The sequence below is a fragment of the Dendrobates tinctorius genome, unplaced genomic scaffold (assembly GCF_039654945.1).
Source record: "Dendrobates tinctorius isolate UK_male_01 unplaced genomic scaffold, ASM3965494v1 ptg000035l, whole genome shotgun sequence".
NCBI lineage: Eukaryota > Metazoa > Chordata > Amphibia > Anura > Dendrobatidae > Dendrobates > Dendrobates tinctorius.
In genome coordinates, this window is record NW_027361703.1 from 222,959 (window position 1) to 250,283 (window position 27,325).

The 27,325-nt window shown below is 43.5% G+C and overlaps 2 protein-coding genes across 2 annotated transcripts in view; one reads left to right on the plus strand and one right to left on the minus strand.

The window, feature by feature from the left end:
- The window catches only part of HAL (histidine ammonia-lyase), a 189,588-nt gene that overhangs the window by 27,722 nt on the left and 134,541 nt on the right, over positions 1 to 27,325 (plus strand). The gene's annotated exons all lie outside the window — the stretch shown is intronic.
- Positions 16 to 26,694, minus strand: LOC141087598 (ribitol-5-phosphate xylosyltransferase 1-like). The gene is made up of 6 exons (XM_073573193.1): positions 26,454 to 26,694; positions 22,978 to 23,145; positions 17,243 to 17,345; positions 12,997 to 13,311; positions 8,282 to 8,452; positions 16 to 2,248 (listed from the first exon to the last, which is right to left on the minus strand). The coding sequence occupies exons 1-6, from the start codon at positions 26,602 to 26,604 to the stop codon at positions 1,816 to 1,818; spliced, it is 1,341 nt and encodes a 446-aa protein (XP_073429294.1). The 5' UTR covers positions 26,605 to 26,694; the 3' UTR covers positions 16 to 1,815.

Sequence of the window (27,325 nt, forward strand, 5' to 3'; positions counted from 1 at the left end):
ACAAAAAAGGTAGACTGCAGTTTGATAAAATGTAATTAAATCAAATTCCTTCTGGGAAAGCGTTTTTTGGAGAGATGAGACCAAGACAGTTTTTTGGTAAAGCGCATCATTCTATGGTGGAGGTTTAAAGATGTTTTGCTGCCTCTGGCACTGGATGCCTTGGCCGTGTGCATGGCATCATGAAATCTGAAGATAACCAATGGATTTTGGGTCGCAATGTAGTGTCCAGTGTCAGAAAGCTGGGTTTGCATCCAAAGTCATGGGTCTTCCAGCAGGACAATACTGACCCCAAACATACTTCAAGAAGCACCCAGAAATGGAAAGAGGTGAAGAGTTCTGAAGTGGCCAGCACTAAGTCCGCATCTTAATCCCATTGAACACTTGTGCAGAGATCTTAAAATTGTTGTTGGGAAAAGTTACCCTTCAAATATAAGAGACCTGAGGCAGTTTGCAAAAGAACAGTGATCCAAAATTCCAGTTGAGAGGTGTAATAAGCTTGTTGATGGTCATAGGAAGCCATAGATTGCAGTTATTTATTCCAAAGGTGTGCAACCAAAGATTAAGTTGATGGTGCCAACAATTTTGTCTGACCCATTTTTTGGGTTTTGTGTGAAATTATGTCCAATTTCACTTTTTTTGTGTTGTTCCAATAACCACAAAGGAAATAAACACGTCTATCAAAAAACATGTGTAATTGCAATAATTGTCTGAAACAAGTTCAAGGGTGCCAACACTTTTGGGTATGACTGTACGTATTTTATAATTTGTTTCATGGATACAACTTTTACCCATTATAATCTATGTTCATATGTCATGTTTTTCACGGATCGTGTGTCTGTGCAAAACTCACAGAGACATGTCCATTTTCTTCCAGAAGCACAGATAAAAAGGGCCAATACAAATCTATGGGTCCATGAAAAACAAGTACAGCATCCGAGTGCACTATGTGTTTAAAATTGAAAGTATAGAGGAAGCTTTGTAATTTATTTCTTTATCCATCCGTGAAAAACACTGATAACATATTGACAGGAAAACCGGACACACGGATGAACACTGATGGTAAAATCGGCCACAGTGATGCACAACACTGATTGGCACTGGTACCACTTTTTCACGTACGTGTTTAAACACGAACACGTAGTTTATTGAATGCCCCTTGTAAAAAAAAAAAAAAATAAATAATGACTCCATCTTGGCTTGAGACCAGGTCATCTAATTGCAACAATGGCATCTGTGGAAGGAGTCGAGCACATAGCCACTACATTGGTCCGAACAGGAGTTTGAGATGTCAAGGACAAAAGCTTCAAAGATTTTCTTAGTTACAAGGGCATGCCTTGGTAAAGGATGTGTGTCGCGTTTTTCCATCTTCTGATAGGTGAATAAAAAAAAAAAGTAAAATTCTAAAGACACAACATGGCCTAAGTATATTTTAATTCTGTCCAGTGACACGAATATTATACTAAAAAAACAAACATGCACTTTTTTCTGAGGCTCGAAGCATCTAACACATTATTGGCCTCCTTAAAGGAGTTTGGTGCATTTAACTTTTTCTTCTAATATAAATCCACTTTTATAATATTTAAATATCTAATATTTTATGTGTCTTTGGTCCTCAGGCTGAGATGTTGAGGACTGTGGCAGCATAAAGATGCACCTCTGTCCTTTAGTACATGTACGAGCTGGGTACACCTAAGCTTGTGTGTTCACTATACCTATAAACGTCGGTAAAGAGGTTACAATTATAAATATTTCTACAAGTACATGGTAAAAGTTCAGAGTCTATTAAACAATTCCCATAAATAAATCTAGTGGTAGCTAGCGCATTCCAGCGCTTCTTTTTTCCTTATGGAGAAAGGTCTTTTCTAGAGTTTCTATAAACTTGTATTTCAGTTTTAATTTGAATTGTCGGTACCATTCTAGTATCTTCTTTCGTCTTTGAATCTTTTCTTGTAAGCTCATGTTTTTTTCCAGGTTTAAAACGGCAGGAAGTTCTTTCCAGGATTTTATAAAAATAAATGGAGCGCCATAAGACTTCAGTATTTGCAAAGGTGCATTACTGTAAACAGACGAGTTTCCACAATTTCCATGTGTCATTACATCTTCTACTACAGGAACAGAGCCATAGGAACAGGCCTCATAGATTCGGTAGCACTCCGTGTTTACCCCCACTGGGCTCAATGTTAGGTCGCTCTGTAACAATGCGTCATGGTAGCTCTTGTAGCTCTCATTAGTCTCTTGTGGTTGCCACCTGGAGAAACACAATGACAGTTTACTGTACAGTCTCCTATTTATGTTTTACCTGTGTAGCCCCCTAATAAAAGGTGATCTACTGAACGTAAAATAAATGAACAGGGAAAAAGGATCCAGCGATATTGGTAACAGTTAAAAGTTAACTTTTATTCCACTTCAAATAAAACATGGAAAATGGCACATATTGTCGGGTATATTGCGCGTGAGCAGATCGACGCGTTTCGACTGAAAAAGTCTTTGTCAAGATCTGACAAAGATCTGATCTTGATAAAGACTTTCAGTCGAAGCGCGTTGATCTGTTCACATGTGCAATATACCCGACAATATGTGCCATTTTCCATGTTTTATTTGAAGTGGAATAAAAGTTAACTTTTAACTGTTACCAACATCGCTGGATCCTTTTTCCCTGTTCATTTGAAGTTTGCTCATTTGGAACCGTGCTGGGTGTTGGCTGACAGAATCTACACAGTGGTGAGCTGACTGCATTATCTTTTTTCGTAATTTAAATAAATTACTACGCCTTGTGCCACCAGTATTTCCTTACAGAATAAATGTACATGTCCTCTGAATTTTAAAGTGTGTCATTATTATCAGATGCTTGGTGAATCTTCAAAGATTTAGGCTGCGTTCATACGCTGCGGTCACACTGCAGGTGAAAACTGTAATAGTCCTGTGTCGCTGTGTTCGTTCCACCATTTTCCAGCAGGGAGACGGCTTGTCTCATCTTGCAGAGATATAGTAGTTTCACTTGCAAAAGTACGGAGCCATCATTTCGATGGGCTACATGGTGTTGCCGGTGAAACCACTGTTTCACTACAAGATTAAGGCTATGTGCGCACGTTGAGTATTTGCACGTAGAAATTTCTGCAAGGTTTCTGCATCTCTTCGCAGCAAAAATGCTTATTTTGCTGCAATTTTTTGTGCGTTTTTGTACAGTGAAAGCTTTTTTGAGCTAAATAAAGATCTAAAAAAAAGTTTTGTGATGTACCGTATATACTCGCGTATAAGCCGAGATTTTCAGCCCATTTTTTGGGGCAGAAAGTCCCCTCTCGGCTTATACGCGAGTCATATACGCCAGGGGTCGGCGGGGGAGTCAGATCATACCTACCCCCTCCTGGCGCATCTCTACAGCCCCCCCCCCCGCGCTTCTCCCACGGTCTCAGGCTCCTTCCTCCAACGGACACGTGGTACCGCTCATTAAAGTCATGAATATGCGCATATTCATGACATAAATGAGCGGTACCACATGACCGCTGAAGGAAGGAGCCTGAGACCGTGGGAGAAGCGGGGCTGCAGAGACTGCACCAGGAGGGGGTAAGCATATGCAATATTCACCTGTCCCCGGTCCACCGCTGCGCACCGCTGTCCTCTGCGCCCTCTGGCTGTCATGTTCAGGTCAGAGGGCGCGGTGACATAGTTAGTGCGCACTGCGCCCTCTGCTGCCTGAACGTCACTGACAGAGGACCCGGAAGACAGAGAGGCAGCGGTGGACCGGGGACAGGTGAATAACTGAGGTGCCGGGGCCCTGAGCCAGCGGTGACACCGGCAGCTGTCCTCCATAATGCACAGGTATCCCCGCCTGCTCAGGACACCGGCACCTAGCCCCAGCGACAAGAGGTAAGTTTTTTTTTTATTTGCAACAGCAGCGGCAGCATATGGGGCATAATCTATGGAGCATTTTATGGGGCAGCATATGGGGGCATAATCTATGGAGCATCTTATGGGGCAGCATATGGGGGCATAATCTATGGAGCATCTTATGGGGCAGCATATGGGGGCATAATCTATGGAGCATCTAATGGGGCAGCATATGGGACCATAACCTTTATGGAGCAGCATATGGGGCATATTATTCTATGGATCATCTTATGGGGCCATTATTAACCTTTTTGCAGCATTATATGGGGCATATTTTGTATGGAGCATCTTATGGGGCCATTATTAACCTTTGTGCAGCATTATATGAGGCGTATTTTGTATGGAGCATCTTATGGGGCCATCATGAACTGTATGAAGCATTATATGGGGCTACTGATTCAATATGGATATTCAAAAACATTTAACCTACTGATGTCTCAATTAATTTTACTTTTATTGGTATCTATTTTTATTTTTGAAATTTACCAGTAGCTGCTGCATTTTCCACCCTAGGCTTATACGCGACTCAATAAGTTTTCCCAGTATTCTGTGGCAAAATTAGGGGGGTCGGCTCATACACAAGTATATATGGCAATTTCTTGGTTCAACACCACCTTTTTCAATCTGATGAAGTAGCATCCAAGTAATGGGATTAGGGCTTGGTGTCAGCCCTAAGTTTGGGAATGAAAAGGTGTCAGCCAGACACCCTCATTACTGAGCCTTTAAGTAAACACAAACACACACATTGTCACCAGCCTATGTAGAAGCGTTAATAGAATGAACATACCATAGGCTGTAACTAAACAGCAACTTAGTTTAAAGAAAAATAAAATAAAAAAAAATCGTGTGGGTTCCCGCTGAATTTTCATAACCAACAGATGGAAAGCTGACGGGTGAGGGCGGATGTTAATATTCTGGGAAAGAACTAATAGCCATAAAGGTTCCTAGGCTATTAATATCAGCTCACAGCTGTCGGCTTAGCGTTTACTGGCTAGTTTACAAGAGGACCCCAGAAAAATTTTTACATAGGGTCCCCTATAAAATTTAACCAGCAAAGGCTAGGCAGAGAGCTGTATGCTGATATTAATAGCCTAGGAAGGGGCCATGGATATTGGCCACCTCACAGACTAAAAAACATCAGCTCTCAGCCTCCCCAGAAAAGGAGCTTCTATAAGATGCACTAAATCATTAGCTTAGCCTCGCTCTTCCCACTTGCCCTGTAGAGGTGGCAAGTGGGGTAATGGTTGGGGAGACGGGGTGGGTTGATGTCACCTCTGTATTTTCAGATGACATCAAGCCCACAGGTTAGTAATGGAGAGGAGCCTATAAGATGCCCCCATTACTAACCTCATTGTGATATTATAAAAACACACACAGAATAAAGTACTTTATTTGAAATAATGACACAGACTCCTTTAATGAATCTAAATTAAATCATACTCACCGAAAGCCTAATCCACTGATGCCGTCTCCTGCAACAAAAATAAAATAATAAACCATAATATTCCTGACCTGTTCGCTGAGAAGATAATCCATAATGTCCCACGACGATCCTGATGACTTGGAGAGCAGTCACTGATGTGACTGCTCTCAAAGACAGCCAGAGATGCACTGACAGGAGGTAATCGCTCCCGCACTAAATAGCACTGAGCTACCAAACGTCAAGGTATAACCTTATCAGAGCAGTCCCTAACCGATGTATTTAAAAACCTGACCATGTGTATGGTACCTATATGAGCAGGATTCAGAAAGGTAATGTCCGATGTGGACAAGCTATGGAAGATGGCTTATATGTGCACGGCCCACAAGGGAGGGGTGGAGACCTCCCTAATCTTGCAGAAACAAGAAACCAATTGAATATAAACACATGGGCCATGCACACAGTGAACAAGTCTGTAGGACAGTGTTCACACCACTGTTATGAATGGGCACCGAGGAGGACAGCAGGCCCAAGCTAAGCCACAGAAAACCAGGGAGGTTGGTAACTAAGCGGATGCAGACCCCTGATCCTGTCCACACAACTAGCAGTAGCCGTGGAACGTGCCTACGATGATCCTAGACGCCTCGGCACTGCCGGAGAGCTAACTAAGCCTAAAGCAAGAAAGGGGAAGTCTAAACTGCCCCGGAGCAGACCCCAAAGGAATAGATAGCCCCCAAACATATAATGTTGGTGAGACAAGATGAAAACACAAACGCAGACAGAAAAATAGACTGAGCAAATGATGGGGCCCACACTGACTAGACAGGACAGGAAAGACACTGTCTGCAATCACGCAAAAAAAACCTGCAAAAAGTCCAACATGTCTGATGCACAAAAAACACTGAAGTCGCACGACTTCACCCCCACTATATCAGCACTCTGGTATATTCTGAAAGCAAAGCAAAAAAAGACCAATATAACAGGGGGCAAAACAAACTGGCACATGCAGTAACATATGGGCGGTGATTCAGAACAGCCCCAGACGGAGCTGGCTGACCCACACAAAGCAGAGATAAACAAAACCAGATTAAATGCAAACAGAATAACAAATGAGCCACTTAGCTGAACACTGCAGGGAAAGAGCAGGAGACATCAGACCTCAGAGGGCACAGGAAGAAAATCACCAGCAGGGATAGAGGGAGTCAGCTGTCTTAAATCCCAATCAGAAACCCCAGATCTCCAATCGTCTTCCTCATTATCAGGTGGCAAGCCTCTGTCAATCAGATCAGCTCCACTACCTCCAGTAACCACCAGAGGGAGTCCAGAAAGAGAACTTGCAACCCCTCTGTCAATCTGACCAGCTCCACTACCTTCAGTAATCACCAGAGGGAAGCCAGAGAGAGAATTTACAACACACCACCAAAAGACAAACACAGGAAAACACAAAAAATGTATACTAAGCAGCTCTACCAAACATCAATGTATACCCATATCAGAGCAGTCCCTAAGTAATTAGTATACATTTTTTGCAAAAAACGTATCAACCAAATACATTTTTTTTTCTTTTCTTCTTCTTACAAACACTTGCTCTTTACTGTTACTTTTTTAGAACAGAATATTTTTATACGTTTGTTATACTGTGTTTTTCTGTGTTTCAGTCTTTTGGTGGCGTGAACACTGTCCTACAGACTTGTTCACGGCCCATGTGTTTATATTCTATTGGATTCATAACCATGCCAGAAGCATGCCCTATATCTTTGATACCCATACCCTAATCAACGCATGAACGTATCACAGAGTGTGGTCAGTGGATGGAAATCATATACCTTAGCAGCGGCTGATATCTTTTGGAAATAGGGTGCCATCCTCTGCTGATAGGCAGTGATATAGAACAGGTACGTCACTAGGGTGTTGATAGTATCTCTACTTTTCTATTTTTCAGAATTGTTAAGTAATGCTGATTTGGGAACATTAGAGGCTGTTTGTTAGTCTATAATTTTTTTTATTTGAATTTGTAATTATTTTACATGTTTGTTTGTTTTTTAAGTTTGTACACAGGCGCCGGCTGATGTGAGACTACTTCTACCATCAGCGGATTCTGCCATCACTGTCAGCAGACATAGCCTGGAGTAGTCTGAGCAGCCCACGCCTGCTGACCTGCGGTGTTTTACCACAGGTCACAGTATCTCTGCGGGGTCACGCTGACATCTAACAGCATGACCCCGCAGCACTCTGACCATAGGAAGCCTGTAAAAAACGCAAACAAAAACTCAGCAAATCCGCAAACATTTTTATACCTGTGTTTTTGCTGTGGATTTGACTGACTCAATTGAAGTCAATGAGTGAATAAGGCTAAAAATTTGCACAAAGAATTTACATGCTGTAGAAAAAACGCACCGCAAATACTCTAAGGAAATCTACTGATCATATGCACAGCACTTCAGGATTGTCATTGAATTAGTTGGCATAAGGATTCCATATTGTTTTTGGCCCATTTCCTCACAGGAAAAAGTGCTGCGAAAACTCATAAAAACGCACTGTGTGCACATAGCCTAAATGACAGTGAAAGGAAACCGTAAAATGGTTACCAATAGTGTACTGCTGCTAAGGTTTTTAGCCACAGTGTGACTGCTGCCATGTGAACTCAGCCTTAAACGCATTTGAATGGTAAAGGCAGTATGATACTGTGAGACCCCTTCTATGCACTCAACATGAGCCATGAGCCATAGGGCAGCTACTCTGGGAATCTCTCCCAATTAGCAGCATGACCATATATTAGAGAGACACCCATGGCTTTCAGTGGGTTTAGTGCAATTCCTCAGTCCCCTTCAATGTAGACACTATCAATATAAGCAGCAACAATTTATGGATTCAAGAAGTACCTCACACCCCTTCTCTGTGATCAGCTCATCATTGGGAGAATAGACCACAAGGAAGGGGTTATTCAGAGTCTGTAAGAGGAACAATACTTACTCATTCCTAGATGAGATCCAGCAGAACTGGTCAAGACCCTCTTTCCTTATAACCTCCATAAGAATCTCTCTAGATGAGTTGCCATATACAGTCCCTAGAAAGTTGCACAAGTATGGCCGTGAATCATGAACCAGAGACCAACTTGGATCAATGACTGGAAAGTTTCTATACCTGAAATGTTAACATACGTGTAGTTAGTGCTTTGAAGAGCATGTGTACATGGAAAACACAAAAGTAACCTGAGAAAAGAAAAACAATTGTGAAAAAGGGATGTTTAGAAAGTTTCTACAAAGTAGTGTGGATCTGCAATATCTGACACTGCTCACGGACCCGTTATAGTGGCAATTGTGCGCCACTGGAATCCCAATAACAGTAATTACTGCATACAGTCATGACCAACAGTGTTGTCATCCTTGAAATTGTTCCAGAAAATGAAGTATTTCTCCCAGAAAATTATTGCAAATACACATTTTGTTATAAACCTATCTATTTATTTTTTGGTGTATTGAAACAACAACAAAAAAGAAAAAGGTAAATTGGACATAAGTTCTCACAAAACCCCCAAAATGGGCCGGACAAAATTGTTGGCATTCTCAACTTAATATTTGGTTGCACATCCTTTGCAATAAATTACTGCAATCTCTCCCTATAACCAACAACACACTTCTTACACCTCTCAACTGGAATTTTGGACCACTCTTCTTTTGTAAACAGCTACAGGTCTCTCATATTTGTAAGGGACCTTCTCCCAAAGGCAATTTTATGATCTCTCTACAGGTGTTCAATGAGATTCAGACTCATTGCTCATTCGAATAGTAAGTGATTTATGCGTCAACGTATTTTGAACCATATAGTTTCTTAATCAGGACAACAACAATCAAGTTGTCATGATGAAAAAGCTACATACTTCGTAACGCGTTGATGAATAAACCATTTACTACTATTAGATTGGCATCCGTCATTCTTTTTCCTACAGAAGCGCAGAATTAATTTAATTGTGTTTTTTATTACTTATGCTTTTATCTCCTATTGGGTCTGCAGCAACCTTCCTTTTTCAGTGGTTTGTCTCCTTCCAGTCTTTCTCTTTTGCATACAGTCAATGCACTCAGTGCAAGAGGAAGCAGAAGAATCACAAAACATATCTGAACCTCCACCATAAGGTACAGTGCTCTTTTCTTTGAAGACCTCATTCAGTTTTCGGTAAACAGTAGAATGATGTTCTTTTACAAAAAGCTCTAACGTGGTCTCATCTGTCCACAAGACACTTTCCCAGAAGGATTTTGGCTTAGGCTAGTTTCACACTAGCGTTTATGAGCGCAGCGACGGCCTGCGCACGGCCGCCGCTAAGCCCCGCCCCTGCCGCGCCTCCGCCGGTAGCTCCGCCTACCGGCGCATGACGCTGCATGCGCCCTGCGTCCCCTATCTTTATCACTGGGGGCGCAGGCCGTGCGCAGTATGCGTTTGGCGGCGCATGCGTCCTTTTGACGGTGCGCCGACCTGCGCCAAAAGCAACCTGCTGCAGTTTGGTTGCGCCGGCGCACCGTCAAAAAGGCGCATGCGCCGCCAAACGCATACTGCGCACGGCCTGCGCCCCCAGTGATAAAGATAGGGGACGCAGGGCGCATGCAGCGCCATGCGCCGGTAGGCGGAGCTACCAGCGGAGGCGCGGCAGGGGGCGGGGCTTAGCGGCGGCCGTGCGCAGGCCGTCGCTGCGCTCATAAACGCTAGTGTGAAACTAGCCTTACTTCTGCACATTTTGACAAACTTCAGTCTAGCTTTTTTTCCTGTATATCTCAGCAGTGTGGTCCTTCTGGGTCTCCTGCCAGAGCATTTAATTTCATTCAAACGTTGATGGACAGTTCGCGCTAACACTGATGCACCCTGATTCTGCAGGACAGCTTGAATTTATTTGGAATTTGATTTGGGCTGCTTATCCACCATTCGGACTATCCTGCATTGCAACCTTTCATCAATTTTTCTCTGCTGTCCACGTCCAGGGATAACTACAGTGCCATGGGTTGTAAACATCTTGATTATATTGCGCACTGTGGATAAAGGAACATCAAGATCTCTGGAGATGGTCTTGTAACCTTAAGATTGGTGCTATTGTTGAACAATTTTGGTTCTTAAGTCCTCAGACCGTTCTCTTCTCCTCTTTCTGTTCTCCAAGCTTAGAGTGGTATACAAGCACACAATGCAAAGACTGAATCAACTTCTCCCCTTTTCATCTGGTTTCAGGTGTGATTTTCATATTTCCCAGACCCGTTACTTGCCACAGGTGAGTTTGAACAAGCATCATATGTTTGAAACAAAGTTATTTAACCACAATTTTGGAAAGGTGGCATTTTTTTCTGGCCTACTTTGGGGTTTTGTGAGAAATTATTTCCTATTTACCGTTTTATGACTGTTTATTTGTGTTGTTCCAAAACACACAAAGGAAATAAACAAGTGCATAACAAAACGTGCATTTGCAATAATTTTCTGGTAGAAATACTTCATTTTCTGGAAGAGAGCCAACACTTTTGTCCATGACTGTATCCTTTTTAACTTCTTACCTATCTATAGAGAAAATGCATCATCATATGGGGTCATTATGTTGAATAGCTTACCATGCAATACAAGGACGGCTAAAGTCTACTAAAACAACAGCTGCTCACACAGGGCCACTCTCTGTTCCAAAACCGCCTACAATGTCAATATGCCCTAAAAAGACTTATGGACAGGACATGTTTTTATGAGACATTCAAAACCAGCCATTAATGCACCTTTCCTGCCCAGACACACATTCGTATTTTTTCATACATGCAGTTTAAAAAAGGTTTTGTGATTTTTTTTTTTTTCTTTGCGGATATGAAACAGACAATAAGGGAAATAAGTGTCTGTTCTCCCACTTTTTTATGACCACAAAAATACATTTAAAAATGCATTGCCTATTGTATCACAATTATTTGTATATACTAAACCATTTTTTTTTATTTTTATTTACTGGGACGGGAATATTAACAGCGATTTTAATTGACAGTGTCATTTTTATTTGCCTATTTGTTATATTTCATTTTTCATATATTTTACACATTGTGACCTCTATTAGGTTATAAAAGACCTTTGGGGTGATTTAAATATTTTTATTTTCGTCTTATTTCCCTTGTGGCTGGTATATTTTCCCGTTACAAGGGAAATGCAGCCTCCTGGCTACACAGCAGAGCAGGCTAGTTCTCCTATGACCCAGCAGCTCCTGTTCCTTCCCTACGCACAACCATTACATGACCACTGTGTTTCGAGGAGGAAGCTCAGTCAGCAATTCCTATTACTGTGTAAACACAGTGGTTCTTTAGCGCTGTTATACAGCAATAGAAACGTCAAAGACGATAATAAACCATCTATGGGGACTCCGGCTGCCTCTGACAGCCCGACCCTACAGCTGCACGATCATGTATAGCTGCGCTGTTATACAGCAATAGAAAAGGCAAAGACGATAATAAGCCGTCTATGGGGACTCCGGCTGCCTCTGACAGCCCGATCCTACAGCTGCACGATCATGTATAGCTGATCTACTATGCAGTGATATTTTAGAATGTCATTTTAGAGAAGGATTGGGACGTTTATAGTCTATAGGTGGCCTGGAAGCGGTTAAAGAGTTACCATTGTTGTAATTTTTAGTTCATAAATCAATAGTCCCCAAAAATGGGCAACTTTGTAAGGCTAGGTTCATATTGTGCTATGGCGCTGTGTTTAACACATCCGTTACATAGCGGCATTAACACTATGTAACGGATGCGTTAACGCACCCATAGACTGCCATAACGTAGCGCATCGCTAACGCATGTCATAATTGGCATGCGTTAGCGATGTGCCGTCATTCTGTGACGGACCCTCGGACGCGGTCTGCAGCGTTCGAGGGTCCGTCACTGCTAGGGCAGATGGAGCATCTGAACTAGCGTGATCGCATAACGCAATCAAAAATGATCAAAATTATGTTAACTAAATACCCTTATTATTACTATTATTACTACCTTCATGCAATTTTTGCAATATATATTTTTTTACTTTTTTATTCCAGGATATTTGTTTTGTGTTTTGCTTTTGGTTTTAATCAAAAATAAGGAGTAGCGTTAGCGCAGTCCGTTTAACACATGCGGTGAACAGACTGCTCTAACGCAATATGAACCTAGCCTAGTACATCTTATCAGAGAACTATATATAGTATAAGTATATATCTTATTTTGAGAAATCCACTTCTCTCACCTCCTGGACTGATCATTCACACTCAATTCATCGGTAAAATCTGCATTCAGTGAGGACCGATTTTCACATTTCATAGGGTAGGAGATGACAGTTAGTCTATGGAGAGGGGTTTGGGAGCAGCTAGAGGCAGACACAGACATTCTAATGCAAGGTCTACTGAAATGACCGTTACAGTTCTTTGTAGAACTTTATGAGCACCAACTGTCATCGCCTATCTCAGTAATGGGGAAGCCTGTATTCACTGAAGACTGATTTTACCCTTGAGTTCAGAATTTTGAGAATGAAAGATCACTCCAGGAGAAGGAGCAGATTTCTCTAATAACATACATTACAAAGTTCCTTGTTTGCACATGTACTATCAATGTATGAAACAAAAAGAAATTAAAAAGGCGGTTACTCTTTAAACAGTATTATCCATTCATATTTTGTATTATGAGATGGCGTAAAACAAAAAAAAAATAAAAACTTACGTGGCCACTCCAAGCGGCCATTGGTAGACATCTTCCTCATTAATCCATGTACTGTCATAGACAAGGTAGAGAGCCTCCACAAACCCTCTGTTCTTCTTTAAATAGGGAAGGATCCAGTCATTATTGCATTTCTCACTTCCGAGCAGCACTACAGCAACATGTCGGAGTTTATGGTTTTGAACCAGAGTCTGTGTGTACTGAAGCCATTGAGTGGCAAAAGAAATCTTTGCTTGTTCTCTGCCATTGAGAATAAGAACTACATTCTGGGCTTCCACTGAAAAGTAACCTGGAACGACTGCAGGGCCAGTGATGAAGCTAGAGAAAAAGGATGAAACAAAATAAATCAAGATCTTCCGTAGATGTTTCAAAGCCTGATCCTAATACAAGTAGCAATGTTACTGAGGTTAAAATGGATTGCCACTGTCCTATAATTTACAGGATAGGAATATCCGTTTCATGTTAAGTGACAGTTTACTGTTACAGTATGTTATCACCATACAAATCAGTTGTGGTTCGACATTTGGTAGATATTGTAATACCCAGCAAATGTGGTCCAAGGAAAGGCAAGAGAAGAACTGGTGATAGGGTCATACTTGCCCAAGACGCACTGATGTGCAAGGGAATTACAGGCTTGCCCAGTGGCAGCGAACCAATGGCACATGTGCCAGAGGGGGCACGCAGAGCCCTCCCGGTGAGCACGCACGCTACCTCCTCAGGACTAGAAGACAGCGGAGCAGCGGGTCACAGGAGGCAGGAGCTGGCTGCTGCGGCTAACTGCAGTGCCCGCTGCTAAAGAGAAATGAATATTCACTGCACTGGCAGTGAGTATTTATTTCTCTTATAGCGTGCAGTTTCAGCCGAAGCCGCCGACTTCCAGCAGCTGCTGGGCTATTACGGGTGCCCGCTCATTAAGGTAATGAATATTCATCTCTCTCCACTCCCATAGGCATTGAGAGAGGTGAATATTCATTACCTTAATGAGCAGGGATACGTGATCGCCCGACCGCAGGAGCTGCTGGAACCGGAACGAGATGCTGCGAGGGTGCACAAGAAAGGTAAGTAGGATTTTTTTTCCATGCATTTCTCATGGCGGGAATACATACAAGGATAGGGATGAGGAACCATGCAGACAAGGATGGGGCTAAGGAGCCATGCAGACAAGGATGGGGATAAGGATGGGGATAAGGAGCCGTGCAGACAAGGATGGGGATAAGGAGCCATGCAGACAAGGATGGGGATGAGGAACCATGCATACTAGAATAGAGATTAGTGGACAATGAATACAAGGCTTAGGCCGGTTTCACATTAGCGCTTTTTCAGCGCGCGCACGGCCTGGGGTAGCTCCGCCCCCGAGCCGGCTCTCTGCCCGGCGTGCCCGCCCCTTCCTTGTAGCGCCGCCTGCGATCGGCGCACCCTATCTTTAGCATAGGGTGCGCAGATCGTGCGCAGGCCGTGCGCTAGTTGCGCTTTGACCTGCGCTGCGCACTTTTGACGGTGCGCCGTGCGCGCCAAAATCCGAAAAGTTTGATTTTGGCGCGCACGGCGCACCGTCAAAAGTGCGCAGCGCAGGTCAAAGCGCAACTAGCGCACGGCCTGCGCACGATCTGCGCACCCTATGCTAAAGATAGGGTGCGCCGATCGCAGGCGCCGCTGTGCGCTAGGAGGCGGCGCTACAAGGAAGGGGCGGGCACGCCGGGCAGAGAGCCGGATCGGGGGAGGAGCTACCCCCGGCCGTGCGCGCGCTGAAAAAGCGCTAATGTGAAACCGGCCTTATACTCGGGTCAATAAGTTTTCCCAGTTTTTTTGTGTAAAAATTAGGTACCTTGCCTTATACTCGGGTCAGCTTATACACAAGTATATACGGTATTTATTTTTTTTAATGTGAGGCTATTATACTATATGGAGCACTATGTGAGCACATTATACAGTATGAAACACTATGTGGGCCATTTTTTCAGCATGGAGCATCGTGTGGGGCCATTATACCGTATGGAGCACTATGTGAGGCCATTACACTATATGCAGGACTATGTAGGGGCCATTACACTGTATGAGGACTACATTATACTTTGTGGAGATCTATCTGGAGCCATTGTACTGTATGGAGGACTTTATGTGCCCTTTATACTGTATGGAGGGCTGTGTGGTGATTACAGTTGGAGAATCATACTGTGATGAGGTCACCATTCTTTCTTGGGGGAACTGAGGGAGGGGGTACAGTAGGGTCATCATACTGTGCGTGTGGAGGAGATCACTGTGGGGGAATCATACTGTGTTTGGGAGCACTTTTGTTTGCATCATACTTTATTATCTGTTTTATTCAAGATTTTTTCATCCTTTGTTATTACATATGTAAATTCGGATTTTGGGCCATATGCTTTTTACTGCTGTTATATAACATTATATTATGCCAAAAGTTAATCATTTTATTTGATAAGGAAAAACTTCCTCAGTTGTAGACATTTTTTAGGCTTGGAGTGGAGCACTTACAAGATCTTTGATATTGACTCTATAGCGCGCTAATGTATGAGTTGTCTTTCTAATCTAAAACCTTAGTATTCAGTGCACTTTGAGAAAAATAAGTGGGTTTTGGATTGCAGTTTGGGCACTCGGTCTCTAAAAGGTTCACCATCACTGGGCTAGCCCATCTGATCCCATAGAAAAAATAGTGACGCAGAAAATGCTGCAAAAACAATGTGGACAACAGAAAAGCATCAGAGCCCACAATGCTGTGCATAACCGCAGACCACTGAACAACAATGAAGGATCTGGTGGCTGAGATAAAGTACAGCAATAGTGAAAAAGTAAAGCCAGGTGTAAAGTAAATGCACCATAAAAAATGCATAAATATTTTATCAATTTTCTTACAGAAAAGTATTGCTAGCACAATCTAATCTATGCTTTTTTAAGGGGTGAACATGTTTACACATTGCTTTCAGAGACCAAAATATATTGCTGATGCCTGCAAACTGGATATGTATATTATTCTCAATTTTCTCCCCTCTGTCAATCCCTTCACTGGCTCCCAATTGCCCAGAGACTCCATTACAAAACCCTAACCATGACATACAAAGCCATCCACAACTTGTCTCCTCCATACATCTGTGACCTCGTCTCCCGGTACTTTCCTGCACGCAACCTCCGATCCTCACAAGATCTCCTTCTCTACTCCCCTCTTATCTCCTCTTCCCACAATCGCATACAAGATTTCTCTCGCGCATCACCCCTACTCTGGAACTCTCTACCACAACATATCAGACTCTCACCTACTATCGAAACCTTCAAAAAGAGCCTGAAGACCCACCTCTTCTGACAAGCCTATAACCTGCAGTAACCACCGATCGACCAAACCGCTGCACGACCAGCTCTACCCTCGCCTACTGTATTATCACCCATCCCTTGAAGATTGTGAGCCCTCGCGGGCAGGGTCCTCTCTCCTCCTGTACCAGTTATGACTTGTATTGTTTAAGATTATTGTACTTGTTTTTATGTATACCCCTCCTCACATGTAAAGCGCCATGGAATAAATGGCGCTATAACAATAAATAATAAATAAATAAAAAAAAAATAATAATAAATTATTCACTTATATAGAAACTTTAAAGAAGTAGTCCACTTCTAGGACAACCTAAATATTTTGCCTGGTTAAAATAAAAACACCTATACTCTCCTCCGGTGCCATTCCATCGGTGTCGACACTCGCTCTCCTGTGGCTCACGTAACGTTGTTATGTCATGTGAGCTCAGCACCCAATCAGTGCTGCCCTCACTGTCCCCACCTTTGGACTTATAAGTAATCAAGAGAAAGTGAGCGGGCTGCCACAGCGCTGACTCTCTCTGGATTACTTATACGTCTGAAGGCCAGCTGATTGGGTGCAAGTCTCACATGACATAACAACCTTACGTGAGCCACAGGAGAGCGAGTGCCGACACCGCTGGAGTGGCACCAGAGGTGAGTATAGGTGTTTTTATTTTAACGGGGCAAACATTTAGGTTGTCCTAGTAGTGGACTACCCCTTTAATTTCCACAGCGCTTTAAAAACATGATTACTTTCCCCATTAGGACTTACAATCATGATTTCCTATCAGTATGTCTTTGGAGTGAGGGTGAAAATCAGAACCCAGAGGAAACCCACGCAGACTGGGGGAGAATGTACATCACTTTACAAGCTTTTCTGGTACTACAGCTAGCTAGGCTTCTTATAAAACAGCACTGTGACCTCCTGAAAAGTATCAGACTATAATACCTGATATCTGTTCTTCCAGTTTTGAGCTTGCCCTCCCTCCAATGAGCAGTATAATCAACAGGTTCAAGAGGTCCTTCCAATACATGCTGCCACAAGTAAAGCCCTGAAGAAAATAACAGAAAAGTAATGAAGCAGTGTTGACCACATTTGTATTTGGAAGTGTGGCATCCCTTCTTTTCGTAGATCTGGTTTCCTGAGTAACTGTTCAGCTGCATTCACAAATCTGCATACTTCTGTGTGCTGTTTTTTTCTCGGACAGCACACAGACCCAAAAGAGCTTCATGAATTCATATACAGAATTATTAAAAACAAGGATCCCTGTTGAGATCTATTAGGCTGTGTGCACACGCTGCGGAAAAGGTGCGGATTCATCCGCGCGGATTTTGTACAATCCGCAGGTGAAACCGCAGGTAAAAAGACCTGCGGTTTTACCTGCGGATTGCTCTGCGGTTTTGCCCTGCGGTTTTTCATCTCCTCAATGGAGGAGATGGCAAACCGCAGGAGAATCCGCAGAAAGAATTGACATGTCAATTCTTTCTGCGGATTGAAAACCGCAGATAATCCGCGCGGAAAATTCCGCACCGTCTGCACTGCGGTTTTTGATTCCCATAGGGAATCATTGTACTGTACACCGCAGCAAAAACTGCTGCGGGTCCGCAGCGGCCAAAACCGCTGCGGAACCGCAGCAAAATCCGCAGCGTGTGCACACAGCCTTAGACTCGGAGCATATCCTGTTCTGATCTGTGTTTGCGGACCAGAATTCACGTCTATCGGGATCCATGAAATACAGATGCAAACTGGGAGGCTTCCGACTTGCATCTGTATCGCGCGGATGGTACTTAGTGATAAGTTTGAATGAAAACATGTGACTTCTAGGGCTCTTTTATTGGCTTGGAAACAAAGACCCAACTTATTCAGAAGAAAAACCCAAACCCAACTAGGATTCCACACAGATGAAACTAGGATGACAGCTGAGAAAAGAGAAGTTCGTTTCTCAAGGATGAGTGAATGTAGTTTCAAGCCTGTGCCTTTAGCTGAATTTACACTGAAAGATCATCATGAACAAGCATTCTTCACATTCACGATAATCTTTCAGTGTAAAAAGGGTGCCAATCACCTGCCGAACAAGCAAAATGCTTGTTCATCAGGTGACATCATCTTTTATGCAGAGCAAAATATCATTGTTCTTGGAGGTGCATAAATTCTGTACACAGGTCTCGTACTGCTGAGAACAAGAGCAGCCTTTGCTCACTAAGCACTCTACTACCTAGCTCGCTCACAAAACATCCTTTACTTTGGTCAGCCATTGTAAAAGGCCAGTCAAAGAGTGCCAAACGGTAAATGTTTACTGAGGGTACATTTCAAAGACAGTTCAGGAAAACAATGTTGCATTACTACATATATGAGCCACGATCACACGGAGGTTTATATAGATTATACACACAGCGGGTGCAATAAGTATTGAACACTTCACCAATTTCTAAATAATTATATTTCTAAACATGCTATTGACATGAAATTCTCACCAGATGTCGGCAAGAATCCATCCAATCCACACAGGCAAAGAAATCAAACCATAAATTTCCATAAATTAAGTTATGTAAATTAATAAGACAGGAAAAAAGTATTGAACATGCTTCCTGAAATTCAATTAATACTTCATACAAGCGCCTTTGTTGGTGATGACAGCTTCAAGACGCCTGCGGTATGGAGAAACTAGATTTTGGCCTAATCATCCACACAACGCTCTTCAAATCCTTAAAGTTCTATGGGCTCCTTCTAAGAACTCTGCGCTTTAGTTCCTTCCATAAATTTTCTAATGGATTCAGGTCAAGTGATTGGCTGGGCCATTCTAGCGGCATTATTTTATTCCTCTGAAACCACTTCAGCGTTTGTTTATTTGGGATCATTGTCTTCCTGAAACGTCCACCCTCATTTTATAGTTATCATCTTGGTAGATGGCAGCATTTGTTTTTCAAGAATGTCTCTGTACATTTGTCCATTCATCTGTCACGACACAGCTGTCGGGTGACCCGGGGCTCCTTCTTTGTCCCTAACACTAGGGAGTGCCATTGATCGCCTTATTTCCTGGGAGACTTCTGAAGGTGAAGATATCAGGGCCTCCACCCTAGCCTTATCTCTTGGGTCAGCCCGCCGTCTGTTCTCTTCCCCCACCAAGGGAAGAGGGGCGCTAATGAATATTCATTTCTCTCAAGTAGCGGCACACGTGACCGCCTCCAGCAGCAGGAATCCGGAGGCTGATTCTGCGCGCTGCTGAAGAGCAATGAATACTCACTGCTATTTGCGCGCACAGTCCCAGCGAGTATTCCGGCAGCTGTGCTCTCCTTGTGAACAGCCCATGATGTCCCTGCCATGCGCTGCTTACAAGCATAAAGCAGTTGCTGGCACCGGAGCAGGACGCTACGAGGGAGCGCCGGGTAGGTAAATGTAAAGTTTTTTATTTTTTTTTTTAAATGTTTTATGATGGGGCCATGCATACCACGATAGGGATGGGGGCCAATAATAAGGATGGGGCCATGTATACAAAGACCAGGGTTGGGGGGAAAAATCATACCAAGATACTATTATTAAAGAGAAATTAATATTCATTGCCCTCCACGCCCATGGGCATGGAATGCAGTGAATATTCATTTCTTTTTAGCAGCGGGAACAGGAGTTAGCAGCAGCCGTCGGCTCCTGCCTCCTGTGACCCGCTGCCGCTCCCCCAACTCAACCAGAGCTGGTACATTCGGAGTATAAGACGCACTCCCCATTTTACTCCACATTTTTGGAGGAAAAAAAGTGGGTCTTGTAGTCCGAAAAATACGGTATATTCTTCCAGTATGTCGCAGGCTTGTCTAAATGTTGTTGAGCAAAATTTAAAATGCTTGAACATGCTTTTTGTTCAACAATCTTACCTGGTGATCGTGCTTACAGGCCATGGAGGTTGAGTGAATTACTTATTGCTTTCTTTGAATCAACTGTACCTGCTCATTCCAGTTCTTTCTGTAGTTCTCGAGGAGGTCCATGGCTCTTGGACAACTCTTCTGATAATTCTTTTCACTCTTCTATCTGAACTCTTGAGAGGAGCACCTGGTTGTGGCTTGTTTATGGTGAAATTATGTGCTTTACACTTTCGGATTATGATCCCAGTAGTGCCCACTGGAACCTTCAACAATTTTTTTGCAACAATAAGGCTACATAGGTCTTGAGACAGCGCACTGGTTTTACCCATCATAAAATGTTTCTTGTGTGGCACCTTGGTAATGAGACACCTTTTTAAAGGTCATCTGTTGAACCAACTGATATTATTTTGCAATAAGTGGCAGGATTGCTTTCTAATTACTAATAGATCTCAGCTGGTGCCATAACCTTCCATGTCTTTTTGCACTTCTCTTTCTTCATATGTTCAATACTTTTTCCCTGTGTAACTTCTCATTATTACACATAACTTAGTTTATCCAGTACTTTAGCATTGAGGACCTATGCTTAGCATAGAACAGGTCATCAGTGTCCGATCGGTCGGGGTCAGGCACCCCGCCGATCAGCCGCTATCGGTGTTGGCAGTCGCAGGCTGGAAATACTCACTTGTGGAGCTGCACCATCCACTGATGGTGGCCGCCGCAAGGTACTACGCATCCTATTGATTTGAAAAGAAGATGGATGTGCAGTACCCTGTGGCAGGCACGTCCAGCTCCGCAAGTGAGTACCTCTGGACGGCTGCCGCTGACACCGACACCAGCTGATTGGAGGGAGTGTTGGGTTTCAAACCACAACCGATCAGACATTGATGACCTATCCTATGGATAGGTCATCAATGATAAAGTAGTGGACAACCACTTTAATTTACGGACATCTATGGTTTGATTTCTTTGCCTGTGTGGATTGGATGGCTTGTTACCGACATCTGGTGAGAGTTTCATGTCAATAGCACCTTTAGAAATTCTCTTAGAACATTGGTGACGTGTTGAATACTTATTTCACCCACTGTATATACTGTTTTTTATAGACTACAAACCCAGGAGAGTACATAGAGCAGTTATATATACAGTGCCTACAAGTAGTATTCAACCCCCTGCAGATTTAGCAGGTTTGATAAGATGCAAATAAGTTAGAGCCTTCAAACTTCACACAAGAGCAGGATTTATTAACAGATGCATAAATCTTACAAACCAAAAAGTTATGTTGCTCAGTTAAATTTTAATAAATTTTAAACATAAAAGTGTGGGTCAATTATTATTCAACCCCTAGGTTTAATATTTTGTGGAATAACCCTTGTTTGCAATTACAGCTAATAATCGTCTTTTATAAGACCTGATCAGGCCGGCACAGGTCTCTGGAGTTATCTTGGCCCACTCCTCCATGCAGATCTTCTCCAAGTTATCTAGGTTCTTTGGGTGTCTCATGTGGACTTTAATCTTGAGCTCCTTCCACAAGTTTTCAATTGGGTTAAGGTCAGGAGACTGACTAGGCCACTCCAACACCTTGATTTTTTGCCTCTTGAACCAGGCCTTGGTTTTCTTGGCTGTGTGCTTTGGGTCGTTGTCTTGTTGGAAGATGAAATGACGACCCATCTTAAGATCCTTGATGGAGGAGCGGAGGTTCTTGGCCAAAATCTCCAGGTAGGCCGTGCTATCCATCTTCCCATGGATGCGGACCAGATGGTCAGGCCCCTTGGCTGAGAAACAGCCCCACAGCATGATGCTGCCACCACCATGCTTGACTGTAGGGATGGTATTCTTGGGGTCGTATGCAGTGCCATCCAGTCTCCAAACGTCACGTGTGTGGTTGGCACCAAAGATCTCGATCTTGGTCTCATCAGACCAGAGAACCTTGAACCAGTCTGTCTCAGAGTCCTCCAAGTGATCATGAGCAAACTGTAGACGAGCCTTGACATGACGCTTTGAAAGTAAAGGTACCTTATGGGCTCGTCAGGACCGGAGACCATTGCGGTGGAGTACGTTACTTATGGTATTGACTGAAACCAATGTCCCCACTGCCATGAGATCTTCCCGGAGCTCCTTCCTTGTTGTCCTTGGGTTAGCCTTGACTCTTCGGACAAGCCTGGCCTCGGCACGGGAGGAAACTTTCAAAGGCGGTCCAGGCCGTGGAAGGCTAACAGTAGTTCCATAAGCCTTCCACTTCCGGATGATGCTCCCAACAGTGGAGACAGGTAGGCCCAACTCCTTGGAAAGGGTTTTGTACCCCTTGTCAGCCTTGTGACCCTCCACGATCTTGTCTCTGATGGCCTTGGAATGCTCCTTTGTCTTTCCCATGTTGACCATGTATGAGTGTTGTTCACAAGTTTGGGGAGGGTCTTAAATAGTCAGAAAAGGCTGGAAAAAGAGATAATTAATCCAAACATGTGAAGCTCATTGTTCTTTGTGCCTGAAATACTTCTTAATACTTTAGGGGAACCAAACAGAATTCTGGTGGTTTGAGGGGTTGAATAATAAATGACCCTCTGAATAAACTTTTCACAATTTAAAAAAAAATTAAACAAAGAAATAACATTCTTTTTTGCTGCAGTGCATTTCACACTTCCAGGCTGATCTACAGTCCATATGTCACAATGCCAAGTTAATTCCGAATGTGTAAACCTGCTAAATCTGCAGGGGGTTGAATACTACTTGTAGGCACTGTATATATATATATTAAACAAAAATGGAGACTGTCACCATTTTCATCCACATTGTGTGAAATTATGAGAACAGCATTTTTGAGCCATCACTTACCAATAGCAGCTTTGCCCCAGATTTGCACCTGGAGTTCTGTATGTTCTTGTTGGGACTTATGGATAAGTAGATCTTTCCAGTTTTCTAATTTTTGCAATTGTGAGCCCTTATGTCCCTTTTCATCTTCTTCCCAAGGATTCCATTGTTCGTTGCCAAAATAGAGAGACCCTGACAAGCAAGAAAAGGTTGCAATTAGAGAAACAGGGGTTGTCCAGTTCAGAATAACCCTATAGGAATTATCCCATTGCATAAATCTCCCATAAATGTCTGAGGCAATGCTCCCAGGTGTGAAAACTCGGCATTTGTCTTCAAGTATCTGCTGCAAAATAGAAATTAGCAATCTGCTTGTATAATTGCATTCCTTTGTGCTCATTTCCTTTTTATGCATTTTGGGTGCAAATTCTATGCAGCATTCTTATAACGTGTTCCTGGCATTTTGCACTTAAAATACAATTGTGTTTTTTCACACAAAGTACAGGTGTTTGGTGCATGGGTGGCATCTCAAATCATTTCTATACACCTGCTTGTCTTCCTTCTGTCTCCACCTCCCCTCTTCTTTAATTGACAGCTCAGGCTTCATTGGGTCAGAAAAGGGTCGAGATTAGTGATGAGCGAGTATACTCGTTACTCGAGATTTCCAAGCATGCTCGGGTGATCTCTCAGTATTTGGATGTGCTCGGACATTTAGTTTCTGTCGCCTTAGCTGCATGACAGCCTGCATACATGTGGAGATTTCCTAACAAACAGGCAATCCCCACACGTATTAAGGCTGTCTAGCAGCCGCAAATCATGCAGCTACGGCGACACAAACTAAACTCCGAGCACATCCAAATACTCGGAGATCACCTGAGCATGCTCGGAAATCGACTATCGAGTATACTCGCTCATCACTAGTGGAGATAGACGGAAACAAGCAGGTGGGAAGGTGCATTTAAATGATTGACCAGACCATGATGCACCACACAGAGCAGACTTTGTTTCAACAGTCATTTTGTGCTGACAGACCTTTATAGAACTGACCAGAGTTACCAAAAGGTATACTGTGCGGATATTGCTCTGCATCAGGATCTACATCCTAACAGTACATTTAAACGATGCAGATTTTACTGCAGCTTCAGAACATGTGTCCTGACTAGTGACGAGTGAACGAGCTCGGATAAGGTGTTATATGAACATGCTCATGTGCTAACCGAGTGTCTTCAGGTGCTCAAAAAATACGTTTGAGTCCCCACGGCTGCATGTCTCATGACTGTTTGACTGCTGCAACACACACAGGGATTGTGGCAATCTCCACGCACGTTTCGCCGCCAGCTTCTTCCGGGGGCGTGGCTTTTTTTGCCCATGTCACATGAATGCTGTAAAGCGCCTGTAAATTACTGTTTCTAATACTATTGCATGCTTATGGTATTAATTGTGAGACATAGTATATTAAATTGGCACAATACATCACAGCAGTGTAATTTAGACTGTACATCTATTTTGGCTATATATTATCTTGGCTCCGTGTCCCTTGGATAGCATTATGCCTTTATTTTTAAATTTTTGTCTTTTTAATATTACTTGAATTTTAATTTATTATTTTATACATATTTGGGATCTCTTCGTTCCTCCCTCATTTCTGTGGTATATGGGAGATTAGTGTTGCATTGTGACATCGTATCCAATGATTTCTATGGTGTCGCATTGAGATTTGCAACCATGACAGTGTCACAAATGTTTCCAAATGTGCTGCTGTACTTTCAGTTGCTGGTCGAATGCGACGCATTTGACAGACTTCAATGCAAGCCACGTGCGACTTACGGTATCTGATTTGGCCATTTTATTTAACAGCAAAATCACAGCTTTAAAATAGTTGTTTGACAGCAGGTTACGGAGATGGTTTTTGTTGCGAGACATCTCTGTGTAGCTCCCGTCTTAGTGTTCTAATCACTGCTATGTTCTGCAAAAACTTAAAATGTGCATTCCCTTCTTTAAGTTCCTATCCCAATATGTAGTAGGTGTAATAATAATAATATAAGCAAATCCCTCCAATTAGAAGTGTAGTATAGTTTTTCTGATTCTCTAGGTCTCTTTCCTCATGTGCAGGCATTGCCGGACCTAAGGTATCCATGGTTACGGCCACTGATATAGTGAGTTAATTAGCTAGTGGCCGTAACCATGGATACCTAAGGTCCGGCAATGCCTACACATGAGGAAAGAGACCTACAGAATCAGAAACACTATACTACATTGCTATTTGGTGGTATTTGCTTATATTATTACACTTACTACACATTCGGATAGGATCTTGGAGATGGGAATACCCCTTTAAGTTTAATCAGATATCCTAATTAAGGTGCTTGGTGCACCCTTGGTATATCCAGAAGGCTCCGTTCCTCCTCCCTCACTAGTAATCGACACCTTCAACTGGCTGAGCTTTTCCGGATGTTTATGCTCACTCCGAGCAAGCCGGCACTGCCAAACCAGTGGACACAACAGTACAATTAGCATATTTTATTAAAAGGGAACCCACCATCAATTTACGTTGCCCAAACAACATGCAGCATGAGCCAGTCTGGCTGCACGATTAGGTATATTTCTCACTGAAACCCTCTAGTTTGAAGAGCCAGGCATGGACCACCGAAAGGAAACTATCCAGCACCACCTCCGGCTGGCCTCCCCCGCACCGCTCTAGCTGATCGATGGGTTGCTCCCATGTGTACATAGGGCGAGACCTGTCAATCACAGGGAGCGGTGAGGAGCAGGAGTTTTACACTACCCTGGAGTGTTTCTGACATGAATATACCTGGGGGCAGGTGGCAGCCAGTGTCAGAGTCACACTGTCCCTGGTTGGGGCAGCAGGAGTCCAGTAGCAGGTTCCCTTTATAATACAGTGTCAGAAGGACGGAGGCAGTGGTAGAACACTAACGGTGGGATTTCTATGGGGGCTACTGCTCCGACATGCCGCTGTGCTTGGCTTATACCATCAGTGTAGGCTGATGGGTAAATCCGTTATATGGAGTCTATCTCACTGATATATATCCAAGTACCCGGATTAAATAACCATCAATATCACAATTATAAAGACCATAGACCGGCTGACAACAGCTTTAAAAGCCTATACCTATCTCCAGTTAGCTGTATTCCATGTTTAAGGGGTAAGCCCACCTAAACCACTGGCACTAGGACCTCAGTGAATAAAGCATTTCTATAGCCCGCCTTGTTTTCGGCCTTCCGCCATGTCTGAGCACTGTGTGTACCTATACAGGGTTACAAGTAGCCTTCCTCTTTTCCGCATTACACCGCCCTCAGCCGCTGGCTGAATGACACAGACCAATCAGGGCATTGCTTTCATTCATTTTTATGTGTTTGAAAATGAGAGCGGCGACGCGGTTGGTTGCCTGACTACCCTCGTTTTTCACACTGGTTAACCCTATTTTCTGTTTTCCTAGCATGCCCATCCACGTCACGGTGCAGAGCTGCAGACACACTATTACCTCTGCTGCCTGCTTCCTTTTTACTCACTACTCTGTGCACACGGGACACGTGTGGCGGGCGGAAGAAGACATTATAGGCGGCATAGAAGGAGAAGGCGCAGTACAGGAACACTAGGACATAGCAGCAGAACTTCTTTCGGGTGAATCTCATGCTGCTGTTGCCGCCATATCCTGCTTCTGTGCTGTGTCTCCGCCTCTCCCCGCGCCCTGATTGGTCGGTGCTGGGTCAATGCCGTATAAAGGGGTCGGACTTCCGGTTAGCAGGGCGCGTGCGCTGTTTCTCGGCTTCCTGTGCAGAGTGGGATCACGTGGTAGTCGGTTAGGATCTGCCGCGCACTCTCGTTACTTACCTCAGTATGCTGCTATGTTTCTCAGTCCGTGCAATGGAGGAGAGGATCCGGACGGAGCAGAAAAATACATTTTGTTCTGATCCTTGCGGTTTTTTTCTGCAGAAATGCTACAGAATCTGGAAGTAAGGCTGTGTGCACACGCTGCGGAAAAGGTGCGGATTTTGTACAATCCGCAGGTGAAACCGCAGGTCAAAAGACCTGCGGATTGCTCTGCGCTTTTGCCCTGCGGTTTTTCATCTCCTCAATGGAGGAGATGGCAAACCGCAGGAGAATCCGCAGAAAGAATTGACATGTCAATTCTTTCTGCGGATTGAAAACCGCAGATAATCCGTGCGGAAAATTCCGCACCGTCTGCATTGCGGTTTTTTATTCCCATAGGGAATCATGGTACTGTACACCGCAGCAGAAACTGCTGTGGGTCCGCAGCGGCCAAAACCGCTGCGGAACCGCAGCAAAATCCGCAGCGTCTGCACACAGCCTTAAAGGTGTTTTCTACTCTCAAATGAGAAAACTAGTAACTAT

Excerpts from the sequence above, each read along its gene's own strand:
- LOC141087598 (XM_073573193.1), bottom strand. The coding sequence starts at position 26,604 with ATGAGATTCACCCGAAAGAAGTTCTGCTGCTATGTCCTAGTGTTCCTG. Across the intron at positions 8,453-12,996 it reads TGGCCGCTTGGAGTGGCCAC|GTATAGAAACTTTCCAGTCA; the intron begins GTAAGTTTTTAT and ends TTAACATTTCAG. Across the intron at positions 2,249-8,281 it reads TGGATCTCATCTAGGAATGA|GTGGCAACCACAAGAGACTA; the intron begins GTAAGTATTGTT and ends GTGTTTCTCCAG.